At 44.0% G+C, this 14,920-nt stretch overlaps 2 protein-coding genes across 5 annotated transcripts; one reads left to right on the forward strand and one right to left on the reverse strand.

The window, feature by feature from the left end:
• Positions 1–1,396: 1,396 nt before the first annotated feature.
• On the forward strand, positions 1,397–9,122 carry gucy2f (guanylate cyclase 2F, retinal; the record flags this gene model as incomplete). The annotated part of the gene is made up of 18 exons (XM_079166675.1): positions 1,397–2,138; positions 2,870–3,171; positions 3,539–3,893; positions 4,029–4,113; positions 4,480–4,576; positions 4,782–4,907; positions 5,513–5,593; positions 5,717–5,893; positions 6,010–6,166; positions 6,307–6,456; positions 6,591–6,739; positions 6,851–7,014; positions 7,110–7,302; positions 7,384–7,558; positions 7,880–7,978; positions 8,075–8,169; positions 8,275–8,360; positions 9,041–9,122. 18 exons carry the CDS (start codon positions 1,397–1,399, stop codon positions 9,120–9,122), a joined length of 3,315 nt encoding a protein of 1,104 aa, XP_079022801.1.
• A 2,011-nt stretch (positions 9,123–11,133) lies between these two features.
• serpinh1b (serpin peptidase inhibitor, clade H (heat shock protein 47), member 1b) lies at positions 11,134–14,920 on the reverse strand. Of its 4 annotated transcripts, none has more exons than XM_079166228.1 (8): positions 14,816–14,833; positions 14,153–14,184; positions 13,324–13,473; positions 13,040–13,232; positions 12,652–12,922; positions 12,469–12,567; positions 12,123–12,355; positions 11,134–12,020 (listed from the first exon to the last, which is right to left on the reverse strand). In XM_079166228.1, exons 3-8 carry the CDS (start codon positions 13,440–13,442, stop codon positions 11,718–11,720), a joined length of 1,218 nt encoding a protein of 405 aa, XP_079022354.1. In that variant the 5' UTR covers positions 13,443–13,473; positions 14,153–14,184; positions 14,816–14,833; the 3' UTR covers positions 11,134–11,717. The 4 variants fall into 4 exon arrangements, with proteins under 4 accessions (XP_079022354.1, XP_079022352.1, XP_079022353.1 ...); XM_079166226.1 differs by lacking the exon at positions 14,816–14,833 and adding an exon at positions 14,767–14,777; XM_079166227.1 differs by lacking the exon at positions 14,153–14,184 and having other exon boundaries at positions 14,816–14,920.

The raw sequence follows: 14,920 nt of genomic DNA on the forward strand, positions 1-14,920 counted from the left end.
GCTTGATAATGATCACTGATTTAATCACAACCTCTGCATGGTATGATATGGTTCTGTTAAGTCATCCTCCCAGCCCAACGCTGTCATCCACGGTTGGTGTTGTGGCAACCAGCTGTACCTGAACTCATTTGCCAGGCAAGGCTGCTTCACCTGGCAGAGTCTTTTGTAAAAACAAAACAAAAAAAAGAGCAGAAAAGACTGACGCAGGCAAAACAGGCAGCAGAACTCAGGGGACCCACAGGGAGAGCCCTTCGTTATCTTTAATTACTCAGCACACTCCACCAGGGTTCAAATCTACTTAATCTGTGGAACCTGCTGTGCTGCAGGCGTGTTGGACCAATTAAAGAACGGTTCAGGTGTCTTCATGCAATGTGGCCGAGGTGTCTCCAGGGCAAGACAAATGACTCCACTCTGCACATCGGGAAATATTTGTTAACTAAACATTCATTTTTATATACACGTGTAAAGGTTGAGGCTATAGAAGCATATTTTTTGTTGACATTTACTTTTCATATCATCATGATTGATTAATAAAACAGGATTTGTTACTGTACTTCCAGAGGAGTGTAACTGATGGCTGAGAGGTCTTGTAGCCTCTCCAGCGGAGGCTTTTAGAGTAGACTAAGGCCTTCTGTCAATCCTCTTACATTGTGCCTCACTGAAAATGGATTAGACGGTTAACACCTACGTTTTGGCCCCGGGTCACTTTGGAGGGATTTGATTGAATGGGCCTGTAGCTGACACTGGCTTCCTATATTGACAATACATCAAACACTCTTCCAATTTCAAACAGCAAATTTTTTTGGAGGACGGTTTGCTCATTTTTGGGGGATTTTTTATTTTGACTCTATTTAGGCCAGATCAGATTTTTTTTTTTGGTCCTTTCTCCAGACATGCATCCTGTGAAAAAAAGTGTTTGTGGAAACGCACGGGATCCTTCAGAGGCGCTGACTGCGGGACGTAAGTAGCTCTCCAGGGTGCTGAAGTCGTCTCCAAACGCGACAGACATCAGCGCACGAGCTCTCTCTGCCTGTCACTTTCAGCCCATAATCCAAACACGATGACTTGGCTGTGTCTCCTCCGGAGCGACACCGTGGATCCTCGGGGGTGAATATAGGGAAGGTTTTGGGATATGATCAGGTGACGGTTTATGTGGATACAGAGAAGTAGATCCGAGAGGACACCTGTGAGATTGTCTCCTCGGACCCTGAAGCTGTCCTGATGGCAACAAATAAACGGCAAGTAATTGTTTAAATTCATTATGACTCGTACGATATATTTATTATTAAAGGAAAAAAACAATTGTATTCGTGCCTGTTTTGCAGGTGTCACTGGTCTAATTGATAGTTCAATAGTGAACACAAAGATTCACTGCTTTGGACACCCTGGGAGGACAATGCAACATATTCATCCACATTTCAAAGGGGCGCTGTGGGAGTCCAACCATCCATGTATGCCCATAATTAAAAGCAGACCGACTTTGACGACACTGCCCTTTTATAACTTTCTGTTATGGGTCCTCGTCGGGGTGTTGACGTTCCCTTGCTGTGTCCGCTGTTTGATATTCAAAGTGGGGGTCCTGGGGCCTTGGAACTGCGACCCTGTATACTACAGGGCCCTGCCCGCTGCGGCCGCCAGGCTCGCCGTAAACAGGATAAACAGAGACGTAAACCTGGACCTGGGCCTCAAAATGGACTTTATCGTCCTGCAGGAGCCCTGCGAAACCTCCAAAGCCCTCACTGCGTTCATCTACAAGGAGAAGATGGCGGATGCGTTTGTGGGCCCCACCAACCCGGGATACTGTGTTGCAGCCTCTCTGCTGGCCAAGAACTGGGACAAGGCCATCTTCTCCCACGGCTGTGTTAACTACGAGCTGGACCGGGTCATCGGGTACCCGACTTTTGCCCGGACCGTGCCGTTTCCCACTGAGGTGTTGTTTACCGTCTTGAAACACTTCAGGTGGGCCAGCGTTGTGGTGGTCTCATCCAATGAGGACATTTGGAGGGACACTGCTGGGAGAGTGGCGCTTGCTCTCCAGCACAAGGGGCTTCACGTCGGTCTGGTTACATCCATTGGTATCAACGAGACAGTAGTGGAGAGCACACTGAGGGAGATCCAGGCTGCAGGAGAGATCAGGGGTGAGTCTGTGCTAACTCTATAACACAGGAGCCGACTTTCAGCAATGAAATGTAAGATTATTACACATTAAAGTGACACCAGAGGAGGCATAATGAATTAATAATCCAAAGTAGTAATTTTGTAGAAATAGATGATATAATACATGTAATATGGGCAGCAATACATCAGCAGGCTTATCCCTCCACCATCCCACCAGGAAGCCATTTTGAAACACTGCAGATTTCACCCTGTAGTTAGGGTGAACTGGGGCAGCAACTTAATAATCAGTCATATTTATTGGCATTTGTGTGCCTTTACTAGAGCGTAACGAGAGCTGACAAGGGGTTTAGTTACAGAGCACTTTGACTTCTCAGTAATCAGGGGTTAAGTTTTAGACATTCAGTTGAAATTACATTTATAGAAACATATGAAACAAGACTTTGTGACAACATGATGGATAGTTTTGCTTTGTCACCTCAGAATCATCTGTCCATGAATCAAACAACTAAAACAAAGTACAATAACTCCTGTCAGTCAGTTAATTAGGTGTGTTGTTAACTTTTGGAGCACATTACGGTCAGTTCTCTTGAATAGCAAATTCAAGTATACAAAGCTGCTTTTGTCCCGTTTTTCCCTATCCTGGCACACTCAATCATTATGATACTGAGTTTGGTCGCATTATCACTCGACATATGTCCATAAAACAAACATTTGAACAAGACACCACTGTGTTTTTCCTTGTCTGTCTCAGTCATCATCATGTGCATGCACTCCATCCTGTTTGGAGGGGAGCAGCAGGCCACCTTTCTTCTCAAAGCACAGAAAATGGGCCTGACTTCCGGGAAGTATGTGTTTGTTCCCTACGACGCCCTCCACTACAGCGTGCCCTACACCAACGTCTCCTACTTCCCCTTGCAAAACAACAGCAGGCTGAGGGAGGCCTATGATGCTGTGCTCACCATCACCATGGCCTCTGAGCCTTTGTCCTTCAACGAGGCGTTCGCTTCCGCCAAGAGGAGTGAGGAGATAACGCTAGCCGTGCAGCCAGAGCAGGTAGAAACTCACATGTAAAATGGAAAAAGGTAATTGTTGCTGTGATCACTTCCTGCTGCGACTCTAATATCCGGTGTAACAAGATTCATGTACAGTCATTTCAAAAAATCATTCACTCATTCTCTTTCTATCCCTCTACCACAGCTCCCCAAAGATAAGAAACATAATTTATCCAAATGTTCAAACACCAAAATTAGCTTATTATTTTGTGCATTATATAATGCCTATCAATATTATATTCCCTGCAGATACCAAAAGTTACCTTTGTGACAATTTGTTGCTCAGCATATCTAGAGAGGATGATCTATAGTAGTGAAAATAGGAAATAAGGAGTGAGCTTCATATTTTTTTCCTGTGCCCTCTGCAGGTTAACCCACTCTTTGGGACCATTTATAACAGCATCTACCTGCTGGCCAAGTCCATCCACAATGCCAGGAGAGGAGGCATGCGGCTGTCAGGCTCTAACCTGGCGTACTTCACAAAGAACATAACATTCGCCGGCTTCAACCAGAAGGTTAAGGTGGACACCGACGGGGACGTTAAGACCAGCTATGTCATCCTGGACTCCGACAACAGCGGGAGCAAACTGTACCAGACCTACCTGGTGGACCTAACGTCCGGAGCGCTTCGCTTTGCTGGGAGGTCCATTCAATTTCCAGGAGGATATCCTCCGCCGTCCGACTCCAGCTGCTGGTTTGACAAGAACGCCATCTGCACGGGAGGTAAGAGGCTTCGCTTCAGCGTGAATATCGGCAAACATGGAGGTGTATTGATGCATTTCCTCAAGTCCTCACAGCTATATGGCATGTTCTCCGTACCTTTCCCCACAACATCAAGTTACCTGTTGTCATCCTCAGGTGTGGAGGTCACTTACATCATAGTGGTGTTTGCTGTCGTCTTCACTCTGGCGGTAGTAGGGCTCGTTATAAGTCTTTATATCAGGTACGGTTCTCTTCCAAGTCAAACAAATTGAACCTTGTGTTTCTCTCCGGTACTTTACTCCTCTATCTTTCCAACAAAGTTCAATTCAAGGGATTTTGGCAACAAAGAAGATGTGTTCTCCACACTATATGGTGTGATGTGCACAATAATGAATGAGAATGAGAGAGGAAGATTGAGAAAGAGATCCCCCAAAGCATGAGCCATCTGATTTTAAGGTGTCAGGAGACTAGAAGTAGTTCTCATATAGGGACAAGCTTTTCTTGTTTATCCGTCTCTGGCCCAAACATGATCTTCAAGATGGTTTTAGGACACTCACTGCCATTGGTTGAACAGATTTCCTTATCTTTGTCTAAATCTCATTGGCAGGAGGAGACTCCAACAAATCCAGCTGGTCAAAGGTCCCAATCGGATCCTCCTGACCTTAGAGGATCTCACTTTTATCAATCCTCAGCTTAGCAAAAAGGTAAGCAGCATCAGCGTCTCTCAGCCGTCAATCACAAAAAAACATTGGCACATAAATCTGTTGCCCATGTCTTTCCCACATGCCTTGGACATAACACATTGAATGTTAGTTCAGAATATGAGAATTTGTGCACATTTACAAAGTAAAATGTTCTGGATGGAACTGATTTCTATAAAATCTTCCCCTGCTGTTTGACGTCCCGCAGAAAATCACTTTAGAGGATCTGAGCGAGTCCAAGAGCGCTCTAGAGGAGAAATCTGCAGACCTCTCGCACTCTGCGAACAGCTTGCAGACTGCAACTCATGAGACCACCAATGTAGCTGTGTACGAGGTACGCAACACTGAAAGAGTCTTTGCACCTGTTACTTCGGCTTGCGTGTGTTTGCAATATCTAAAAATGCAGTAAGTATGTAAGTGAGGGAGGGAAGGGTGTCACTGTGAAGCACATGTCCGGGCCCTTAACTTTAATGGGAAATATTCAGCAAAATGCAAAAAATGTTCTCATATCATTGGTTTGAATGTGCAATTTACATGGTTGTGTTTAAATTCAGTTTTTTGGGGGGTTAAGGTCAGGTTGAACCTTTGGTTGTCTTTATGTATGTTTTTGCACTCTCCAATGTCTGTTAAGTCTGTGTCGTCCACAACCTTTTGTCCCAATTCAAAAAAGACTTTAAGGAGTTTTACAGACAAACAAGTTTTCTGTAAGGTCAACATTTAATCAAGAATCAAAACAATACCTCTCAGATACTCACATGAAAAGTGTGGTTGGATGGATGAACAGGCAGCAGCAAAATGGCTATTGGAAGTAAAAGAAACACATGACCTATGATACTTTAATACCTCTTTCGAGAAATAAAATGTCCAAAACTCGTGTGTGGACATCAATACTCAAAACACAGGTTTGATCCCACTGTAACAACATAACTTCTCTTCCAGGGCGACTGGGTGTGGCTGAAGAAATTTGAAGAGGGACAATTTAAAGAAGTGAAGCAGAGCACCACCAAGATTTTCACAAAGGTAGAGCAACATGTCTCGACCTGTAAAAATAAACCGTTAAAGAAAAAAAAAAGAAGCCGATTATCAAAACATACCGTATTTCCCCCTATCATTCCATCAACGTGTTTATCTGCTATTTCTCAGATGAAAGACCTGAGAAACGAGAATGTGAATCCGTTCCTTGGCTTCTTTTTGGACTGCTCCATGTTTGCAGTGGTGACGGAGCATTGCTCCCGGGGCAGTCTGCAGGACCTGCTTAGGAACGATGACGTCAAATTAGACTGGATGTTCAAGTCCTCGCTTTTGCTCGACCTCATCAAGGTAAACGCTGATATGCACGATATTATAATGATCCACTGGCTGTGGCTAATATCCCCGTTGGCTTGTTGATATTTCCTTTAGGATTAACTCCACTGTTGAACATATTGTGCTTCCAGGGTATGAAATACCTTCACCACAGGGAATTCCCCCATGGCAGACTAAAATCTCGTAACTGTGTGGTAGACGGGCGTTTTGTCCTCAAGATTACGGACTATGGCTTCAATGAGCTGCTGGAGTCTCAGAAAGCTGTTATAGAAGAACCTCCACCTGAAGGTACTCTTCAAGTGTCTCATGACTATTCATGACTATTCAAAATAGGCCTACAACATTTAGCGGCTTATGCAAAGCCGTGCATTTATTACAGTTGGTAGTGACTGGTATCATGTTGCCAACCTATCTTTTCTCTTTTTCAGAATTATTTTGGACTGCTCCAGAGTTCTTAAGGGACCTTGCGAACTCACGTAAAGGCACCTACAAGGGAGACGTGTACAGCTTCTCTATCATCCTTCAAGAGGTGGTGGTCAGAGGGTCGCCATATTGCATGCTGGGTCTACTGCCCGTGGGTGCGTATCCCTCGAGGGAGAGGAGTTGTAGATAAAGAGAAGCAGACAAATGTGTAGAGCTCAAGAAGATCTCACCGATATTCACTACAGTTTGATTTTCAAACTTGATTGTCCGATCTCCGTCTGCTCACCAGAAATCATCCGTAAGGTGAAGAAGCCTCCTCCGATGTGTCGCCCCACTGTGGCTCCGGACCAGGCTCCTCTGGAGTGTATCCAGCTGATGAAGCAGTGCTGGAGCGAAATGCCTGACCGCAGACCAGATTTTGTTGAGATCTTTGACAGGGTACACTTTTGGAGACACGTGGCCTTGTTGTCTCCAACCTTACAATTGTTATCCCACTCAAATAAACCACTTGATGGTTTAACAAGAGTCTCTATTTATTTGTTTGAGCAGTTCAAGATAATCAACAAGGGTAAGAAGACCAACATCATTGACTCCATGCTGAGGATGCTGGAGCAGTACAGCTCCAACCTGGAGGACCTCATCAGAGAGAGAACAGAGGAGCTGGAGGTGGAAAAACAGAGAACAGAAAAGCTGTTGTCAGAGATGCTACCACCGTGAGTTTGTACACACATACGAAAACCCAAACGTGCATTTATCTTAAGGAAACGCCTGAGTATGTGGTTCTTGCAACGTTTCTGCCCATCTTCAGTTCTGTGGCTGAGGCCCTGAAGACCGGTGCCACTGTGGAGCCAGAGTACTTTGACCAGGTGACAATCTACTTCAGCGACATTGTAGGTTTCACCACCATCTCCTCGCTCAGTGATCCCATCGAGGTGGTCGACCTCCTCAATGACCTCTACTCTCTGTTTGACGCCGTGCTCAGTAACCACGATGTCTACAAGGTCAGAGAACATGACACAACCAGTACACATAGACACACGTGGATGTGCCCATAACTGAACAAATATACTGTCGTTGTCTAGGTGGAGACCATTGGTGATGCATACATGGTAGCATCGGGTCTGCCAAAGAAAAACGGCAACAAGCATGCTGCTGAGATTGCCAACATGTCTCTGAACATCCTCAGCTCAGTAGGAACCTTCCATATGCGGCACATGCCAGACGTTCCCGTCAGGATACGCATAGGAATCCATTCAGGTGAGAAAGTCTTCATCAGTATTATCAACCACAGTGAATATGAGGGAAACTGTGGGGCTTTTTTCAACTGAATGCCTATTATTTACATTTTATCATCTAATACTGCTCCACCACAGAAAAGACATTTGGTCAAATATATCACCCTCACTTTCATTTCTTTGGTAGATATCTTGGGCCTTGGGCTTGACTTGTTTAGGTGGTCTTGTTTACACTTGCGCACAGCTACAACACAGTGAAGCCTATACAGCTGATCGATTACTGTGTCTGATGCAGTCCCCAATACATCAGATCAATTCATCATTGTTTTTGTTGTATTTCCAGGGCCCTGCGTTGCTGGGGTGGTAGGTCTGACTATGCCGCGGTACTGCCTTTTCGGCGACACCGTCAACACTGCCTCTCGTATGGAATCCACTGGGCTGCGTGAGTTTCCCTGTACACCTACCCACCACACTTTGTGGTGTTTCTTCATGTTTTGTTTGTGGTCTAATGCCTTCGTCTCTTCTCTTTGTCCATCAGCTTATAGAATCCATGTAAATATGACCACTGTGAAGATCCTCCATTCTCTTAATGAGGGTTACAAAATAGATGTCAGAGGCAAGACAGAGCTGAAGGTAACGTCTACAATCATTTAACCTCAGTATTTGGTATTGAGACAAATATCTTACAGGAGACAGTCTCAGGTTCTATTAAACATGCCTTGTTTTTGGGGGTTTCAGGGTAAAGGTATTGAAGAGACATACTGGCTTGTAGGGAAAACAAACTTTACGAAGCCTTTGCCAAAACCGCCGGAGATCAAACCAGGGTAAGAGCTTTCGTATGGATGAATCCTAAAATAATAACTAAATGTGTGCAAATTCTTTCATATGTAGGGATTAAAAAATCTCACTTGGTATGAGTCGGACCAGAATTTATCACAATTTCTCACAGTTCAAGTTGCAGATGTTACATTTCGTTAGTGTTATCAACATGTAACTGCCTCCCGCCACTGAAACGTTTTCGACTCATCTGAATGTTGCTTCAGGGAAGACAATCACGGGCTGAACCTTGAGGACATAGCTGCGTACAGGAGAAAGAAAGCTGAGAAAAAGGCTTGACCTTCTTAAGTCCAAACGTGGGAGGTAGAGACCTGCATGTCAGCTGGTGTTGTGTTGTGGAAATGTTACTGTGGCTGTCAAAGAGTCAATGTGACCAACCTCTGAGTCTGACCCCTCTCGTTGATTACCGAATATGTGATCTACTAGTCTCATTAATCTCCTGATCTTATCACCTTCTACATCTTCTTAAGCAGATTGGGGAAAGCCCTCTTTGTTTAATTCATTCGCTTTCATTGTGGCTGGCTGGCTCTTGTTTCTCTCTCTTTTTCTGCTTTGTGGCATGCTTCCATGATGTTTTTAGGCCTCTGAATGCCAGAGCTCTGCTTAAAAACTAAATGTCATTGTGAAATACAATATTGGTCTGAACTCCACCCTCTGTATTTACCAGGGACAACTGGCAGGAAATGGTAACAGAGGAGATCAAGACCCTTTTTCGCAAGGCCAACAGGCAGGTGGACAAAAAGATCTGAACGAGAAGACGAGATGTGAAAGAAGCAAAACCAGAGGAGAGGAAGAGAGGAGGACACGTCCAGAGAAAGACAGAGACAAGGAGCTGGGGGCAGGCAGAGGACAGAGAGCACCACCCATCCTCTCACTCTGGCTTAATGCAGACTTGTTTAAGAGGATTGCCCACCGACTGGCTAATCTGCCTGCAGCCAGCGCAGCAGAACGCGACGGCGCTAATGTAATGAGAGTTGTCGCATTACCTCCCTGCGTACCTGTTGCCAGCAGCGCAGGGAGAGTGCAACACTCCTCAATGAAGGATGCACTCATTCAGTCCTCTCTGCACTCACCGGCCACTGAGTGGTCACCTATTTCAGGGCAACCAGAGGTTCACCCACCGGAAGATTGATCGCCCCTAAACGCCTATTTCAAAATGAAATGTTATATTTTCTGGTGATAATGTCTGAATTTAGTTTGCCATGAGAGCTCATGATAGAGTCGTGGGGCCAAGGATGTTACTTAGCTATGGCTGAATATTAATTGTTATTATCCCTCCGAAGTCGGGGGCTAAGGCTGCTTTTGCCTATAATAACAAAAGAAAGAAAGAGACATTTGCCTCTTTTAGACAAGGAAGAGTTGGTCATGTCCATTCAAGCCCATTCAAGCTTCGTCATCTTTTTATTTACACTGATGAAAGGGTGACAGCACTTGGAGAGTCATGACAATGCAACAAAAGTTATCAAAATGATGATTATTTTTGTTTTCTGTTATAGTCAATACAGTTTTAAGGTCCTTTAGTGAAACATGCTGCTGTTTCCAAAGTGCTCAGCGATGCATTTCTTTCACTGTTCATTAGGAAAATTATTCTGTTAAGCAATCTTTTCAACACTTAAACAACTCTTTTCCATCATAATAACTTTATAACCTCTCTTTGGCGTGTCTATATGGAAGCACGATCTCTGTGTTGATGCTCACACAGATATTTTATTCATTACAACAACCAAAATGCCCTCTAAATTAAATATCCCTTTGTAATGTCAGAGTAACTTTTGTATACAAATCCATTAAGGTGTATTACTGATTTCAGCAGAGAAAACTGTGTACAATTGTTAATCACAATTGGAAAGGCATGATCTGTTCGGGAGCTGTGCACCCGCTGAAAAGCCCCATCTAGTGTTCAAAATAAGATCCACTCTAAGAAACATTGAATGGATTTCTTTTATTATTATTATAGGAGCAGCTTAATCATTCATGCTTGGTGTGCAAAACAACACCAGAGTCAGTCAGAAACATGTATATTGTGTAACTTTTATGTTGTTATTTGTCTTGTATTGTATTACTGCACTGCAAAGTACAAGGTGTATGTAAATAAGACGTAGTTAAGTTATTAAATAATTCATTTGTAACTCCTTCATCAGTTGGCCTTCCTTACAGTGTAACCAGCCCTCTTCCTCTTTGCAACCACAGGGTGGAGCTACAGCTCTTACACTGAAACCCAGAAGGCATTTATTTCTCTCAAAGAAGTTACATCATTTTGTAAGATTGAAGACTTTCATTGTTTTTTTTTATATTTGCGATGAAATTGACGATACATGAAAAGTCTTAAGATAATGCCAAGTCTGTATGAAGTTTGATTATTTTTATCAAGCTGTTGTGATGCAGCTGAACCTTTTTATTTTATTTGCTAGAATTGTAGAAGATTCCCACTCACCATGAGAACCCTGCACTCCAGAGCCTTCTTTTTCTCGGTTTGGACCGTCCCAACAGAGATCCCGCTGGTTTTATTATTCAGGCCAATTGTGCTATAGGGGAAATGAACCACAAAAATGTCTGGATAGTACTAACCCCTACATTCCAGACCTGGGAAGATTGTTAGACCTCCAGCCGACTGGAAAGTCTGTTGTCCTTTTCCTTTGAGCTGTTAACTCTAACGATTACACATTCCTCTGTTCAACGCTCCAGAAGACTGTCAACTCAGTTTGGATGGTATTCGGACATGATGTGCAACACACACACACACACACACACACACAAAGATCCTCTTTGGTATTATTTATTGAAAAATCAACACATTATTACACAACACACAATACCGACAGCTTCTTTGTGGAATACAGTGACAAAAATGGCACAACGTGGTTGGCAAGTGAACATGAATGAAGCACCAGACTGTTGCCAGTGTTCCTCCACAAACTCAACTCGTGCAGGGGAACGATTCAGTGCAGACTAAGCAGGCAAAAATAAAAAATAACTGAGTTTGTGCAAAGATCTTTTTTTTCTTCTTTAAACATTAAAGATGATAAAAGAAAACACACAAGGATCGTAGCCGAAGCAATAGTGACAAAAACAGGGTGTCAAGAAAACTTACTTAATATAAGGCAGATATTTGCAATTAAGAACGTTAGTCAATGCAAGGGGTCTTAAGGCTGAGACCTAATGTTTACACAGAACTGTTCCCTGGGAAAATGTAGTGTCTCCTGACACAGTAAGCTCAGGTGCTCAGTCCACAGGTTGCCTATTGGAATGTGCTCATGAAGTAAAGTTCATACCAAAAATACACAGTTTCCTGCCATCGTTTCAGAAATAACAAAAGCTAACCATCACAATTCACAACGCTAACATTATAGCTCATCACGCATCTTGTCTCCCTTTGGTTTAACCACTCTGCCGATGTACAGGATGGAGTTGGTCTTGTTGTCCTTCACCAGGAAAATAAAGGGGTGATCCACGTAGAAAAGGTTGGGGTCCTTCAACTTGCCGGAGCCGTAGATGCTGCTGTCGAACGGGTTTCCCATCACATCCATCTCCAGGGCTGACGAGTGGAAGACGTTAGACAGGTACAGGTCCTTCTTTCCCGAGATGTTGGACAAGTCAGCCTTGGATTTGTCCACGGCCTCGGTCAGGCCAAGCTCAGCCAGATGTTTCTAGAAAAGACAACGACAATTCAAAGGGCTGTTTGTTGACTCTTAAATGTCTTTAATACTTGAATTCTATATTGTTACAACCATCAAATGGCAACCATTTACCTGCAGGTTGTGGCTGACTTCCACTGCAATTTTGGGGAGTGAAATGGCCACAGCCTTGTTTTCCATCTTGCTGATCCAGGTCTCCACCTGCTTCCTGGTCAGGAGTTTCTCCAGGCGTTGCAGAGGCTCCAGATAGTAGGGCATGATCAGGATCATCGAGGCCTGCTTCTGGCCCAGGGGCATGTTCAGCACAAAGATACGGTTCTCTTTGTCATCGTGTAAGTCGTACAGACCTGCGGAAAGCAGACAGATCAGATATCTTGTCTTGTTTGCATTCTTGTTGGCAGAAGCCGTTTTGGAGACATAATGAGATATGGACAGAAGTGGAGACGTTTGAGAAACTCACCTGTTCGATGCATCATGGGAACTTTAACGGTGAAAGAGCGGGTAACCAGGAAGGCACGGTTGTCCACCATTTTATCGTTGAACGTCTCATCCCAGTGAGCTGTGGGACAAAAGCCTCGGTTACACAATCCTTAGACATCTCCATGTGTTTCAATTATGAATAAAAGACACTATTAATACTCACGCTTGAAGAACATAGCGTTAACGATCATGGCTCCATCTGGGTTCTGCACATCCTTGGTGATCTCAGCCAGCTTGCCATCTGTGGCCTTGGCAGCCCATTCGTTGATGGAGTTCACTGCACTCCTCTTGTCTCGGAAGTTTATTTTTGAATGGTCGTAGTTGTAGTGCTTCTTGCTGTTTTTCACGAAATCATCAGCAAAGGAGACGGAGCTGGGGCCGTACAGGCGGTTGTTGATCTTCCAGGTAGTGTTGCGTGTCTTGGCGTCGCTCACCTGGGAAGGGACAATGTATAAGCGGTGAAAATTGAGCACGATATAAAAAGTACTGATGGTCAAGTTTGAGGCTGAGTTTGAGGTCTCACATACAGTATTTCATAATGTTCTAAGTACCTCAGAGAGCAGCTCGGACAGGCCTGCGTGCAGATGCTCATCCTTCAGTTTGTCAGCACTGAGGACGGTTTTGACCTGGGAGGCGGTGGAGGCCTTGCCACCGAGAGCCACCATGCCCAGAGAGCAGGCCACCACCACAGGAGAGATGAGGATGTTCTCCGTGTCTTTCTCCTTTGCCATGTTGTGGTAGAGGCTGAATCAAAATCACAAGGAAGATTATTTGCTTGTGTTTCTAACAGGAAAAACGAAACAGTGTATATCACAGTAATGTATCGATGTCAGACCTGAAGGCCAGATTGGCGCTGTTGTCAGCCAGCATGGTGACGTGGCTGCTCAGCTTCTTTTCCTCTGCAGAGGCCACGAGGGCCAGCAGACAAAAAGCTACAATGTTAGTCATCCACATCCTGTCTGTCTCCAAAAGCAGCTGTAGCAGCCTGTGCAGAAGGAACAAAAGACAGAGACGGGGTTAACATCTCGTAACCTGGGCTGGTTTCCTAAAATCTAATTAATGTGTATTGAGTGTAAGATTGAAGGCACACGTCAGAATCTTGAGAACAGCTTTGATTTCATAAAATAATATTCATCAGAAACAAAATAGCAGGACGCAGACTATGATTGTGGGCAGCGGTTAGTGGCAGGATTGGCTCAGCCCACACAGCAGCTTGGGAACGCCTCCAGTTTCAGGCAGACATGTTCCTCGCCACGTCGGCAGCAGCTGAGGCTCAGCTGTACAGCAGGAGCTCAGAGGGAAGCTCTGACTCGACACTGAAATATGATGCCTCTCTGTTCTCTGCACTTATTGTAATTTATGTTAACTGTTGCACGTCTGCACTTTAATGACTTCATCTCGAGCCAGAAGAAGTCAGGACTCTTTCACTTGTGCTCTGAAGCAGCCATCTTTTGTCTCAGAGACAGGGTGTGTCCCTGCAAGCTAGATCTAACTCGACCCATAACTCCCAAACCAAGGACCAAATGCAAAGGGCTGAATTTAACCCACTGCAGCGGCAACACGTTTCTGATCCTCATCCACCATTCTGATTTAGGGTTTTGTCTGCATCTCTGTATTTGTATTTGTTTGTGATACAGCAGAAATTTTGCATCATAGTCGGATACCTTGAGAAGTTTTGATGTCTGCAATTTTCATTCTGAAAGACAAGAAGTGTACGTAATAATCTCCACAGGCAGTGAAACATTATACAGGCTCTGGTGGAGGCATATTCTGTTTTGCATAATTTCTCCATTTTATATCCTAGTTTACAACCTTTATACTAAAAACATTTAAGTTTGGGTTACTATACAGATTAGTCATCACATTCAGACACTTGGATGTTTTTCAATGTCTGTTTGTGACCCAGAAAAAAACAAACATGAATCAAGTCAGCTGTGCCACAAACGAGCAGCACTAACTTCTAAAGGACATTTTTGAACCTCTCTTCATCAAAAAAAAAAGTCAAAAATCCAGATAGGGTGCATATTGAGTTCGCTTCATCCGATTGCACTCAATGCATGTGAATAGGGTGCAAAGAAGTAACATGCAAGAGGACAACCTGTATCATGCTAGGATAAGTTGAACGAAGACTAAAGATTTATTCTTCTTTCACAACAGATAAACTATAAAACTCCGTGTGCAGGTCAAACAGCTGGAGAGATAGAAGAGAATAGGTTGAAATGGAGAACAAAAAGATGCAATGAAATTCTGAATCATGAAAACAAAGAACCGCATTCACCCTCTGCATTCCTCCCCGACAATAAAGATGGTTATCTTCTAATCCTTACCTGGCACAGATTTGCACGGTCTCTGTTGTGAGTTGTGTCCTGTAGATAGTGTGGCTGCAGGACTCTCTCCTGCTTTTTATACCCTGATAGAGAACTTTCTAGAAG

This window comes from Pholis gunnellus (assembly GCF_910591455.1).
Source record: "Pholis gunnellus genome assembly, chromosome: 9".
NCBI classification, from domain to species: Eukaryota; Metazoa; Chordata; class Actinopteri; order Perciformes; family Pholidae; genus Pholis; species Pholis gunnellus.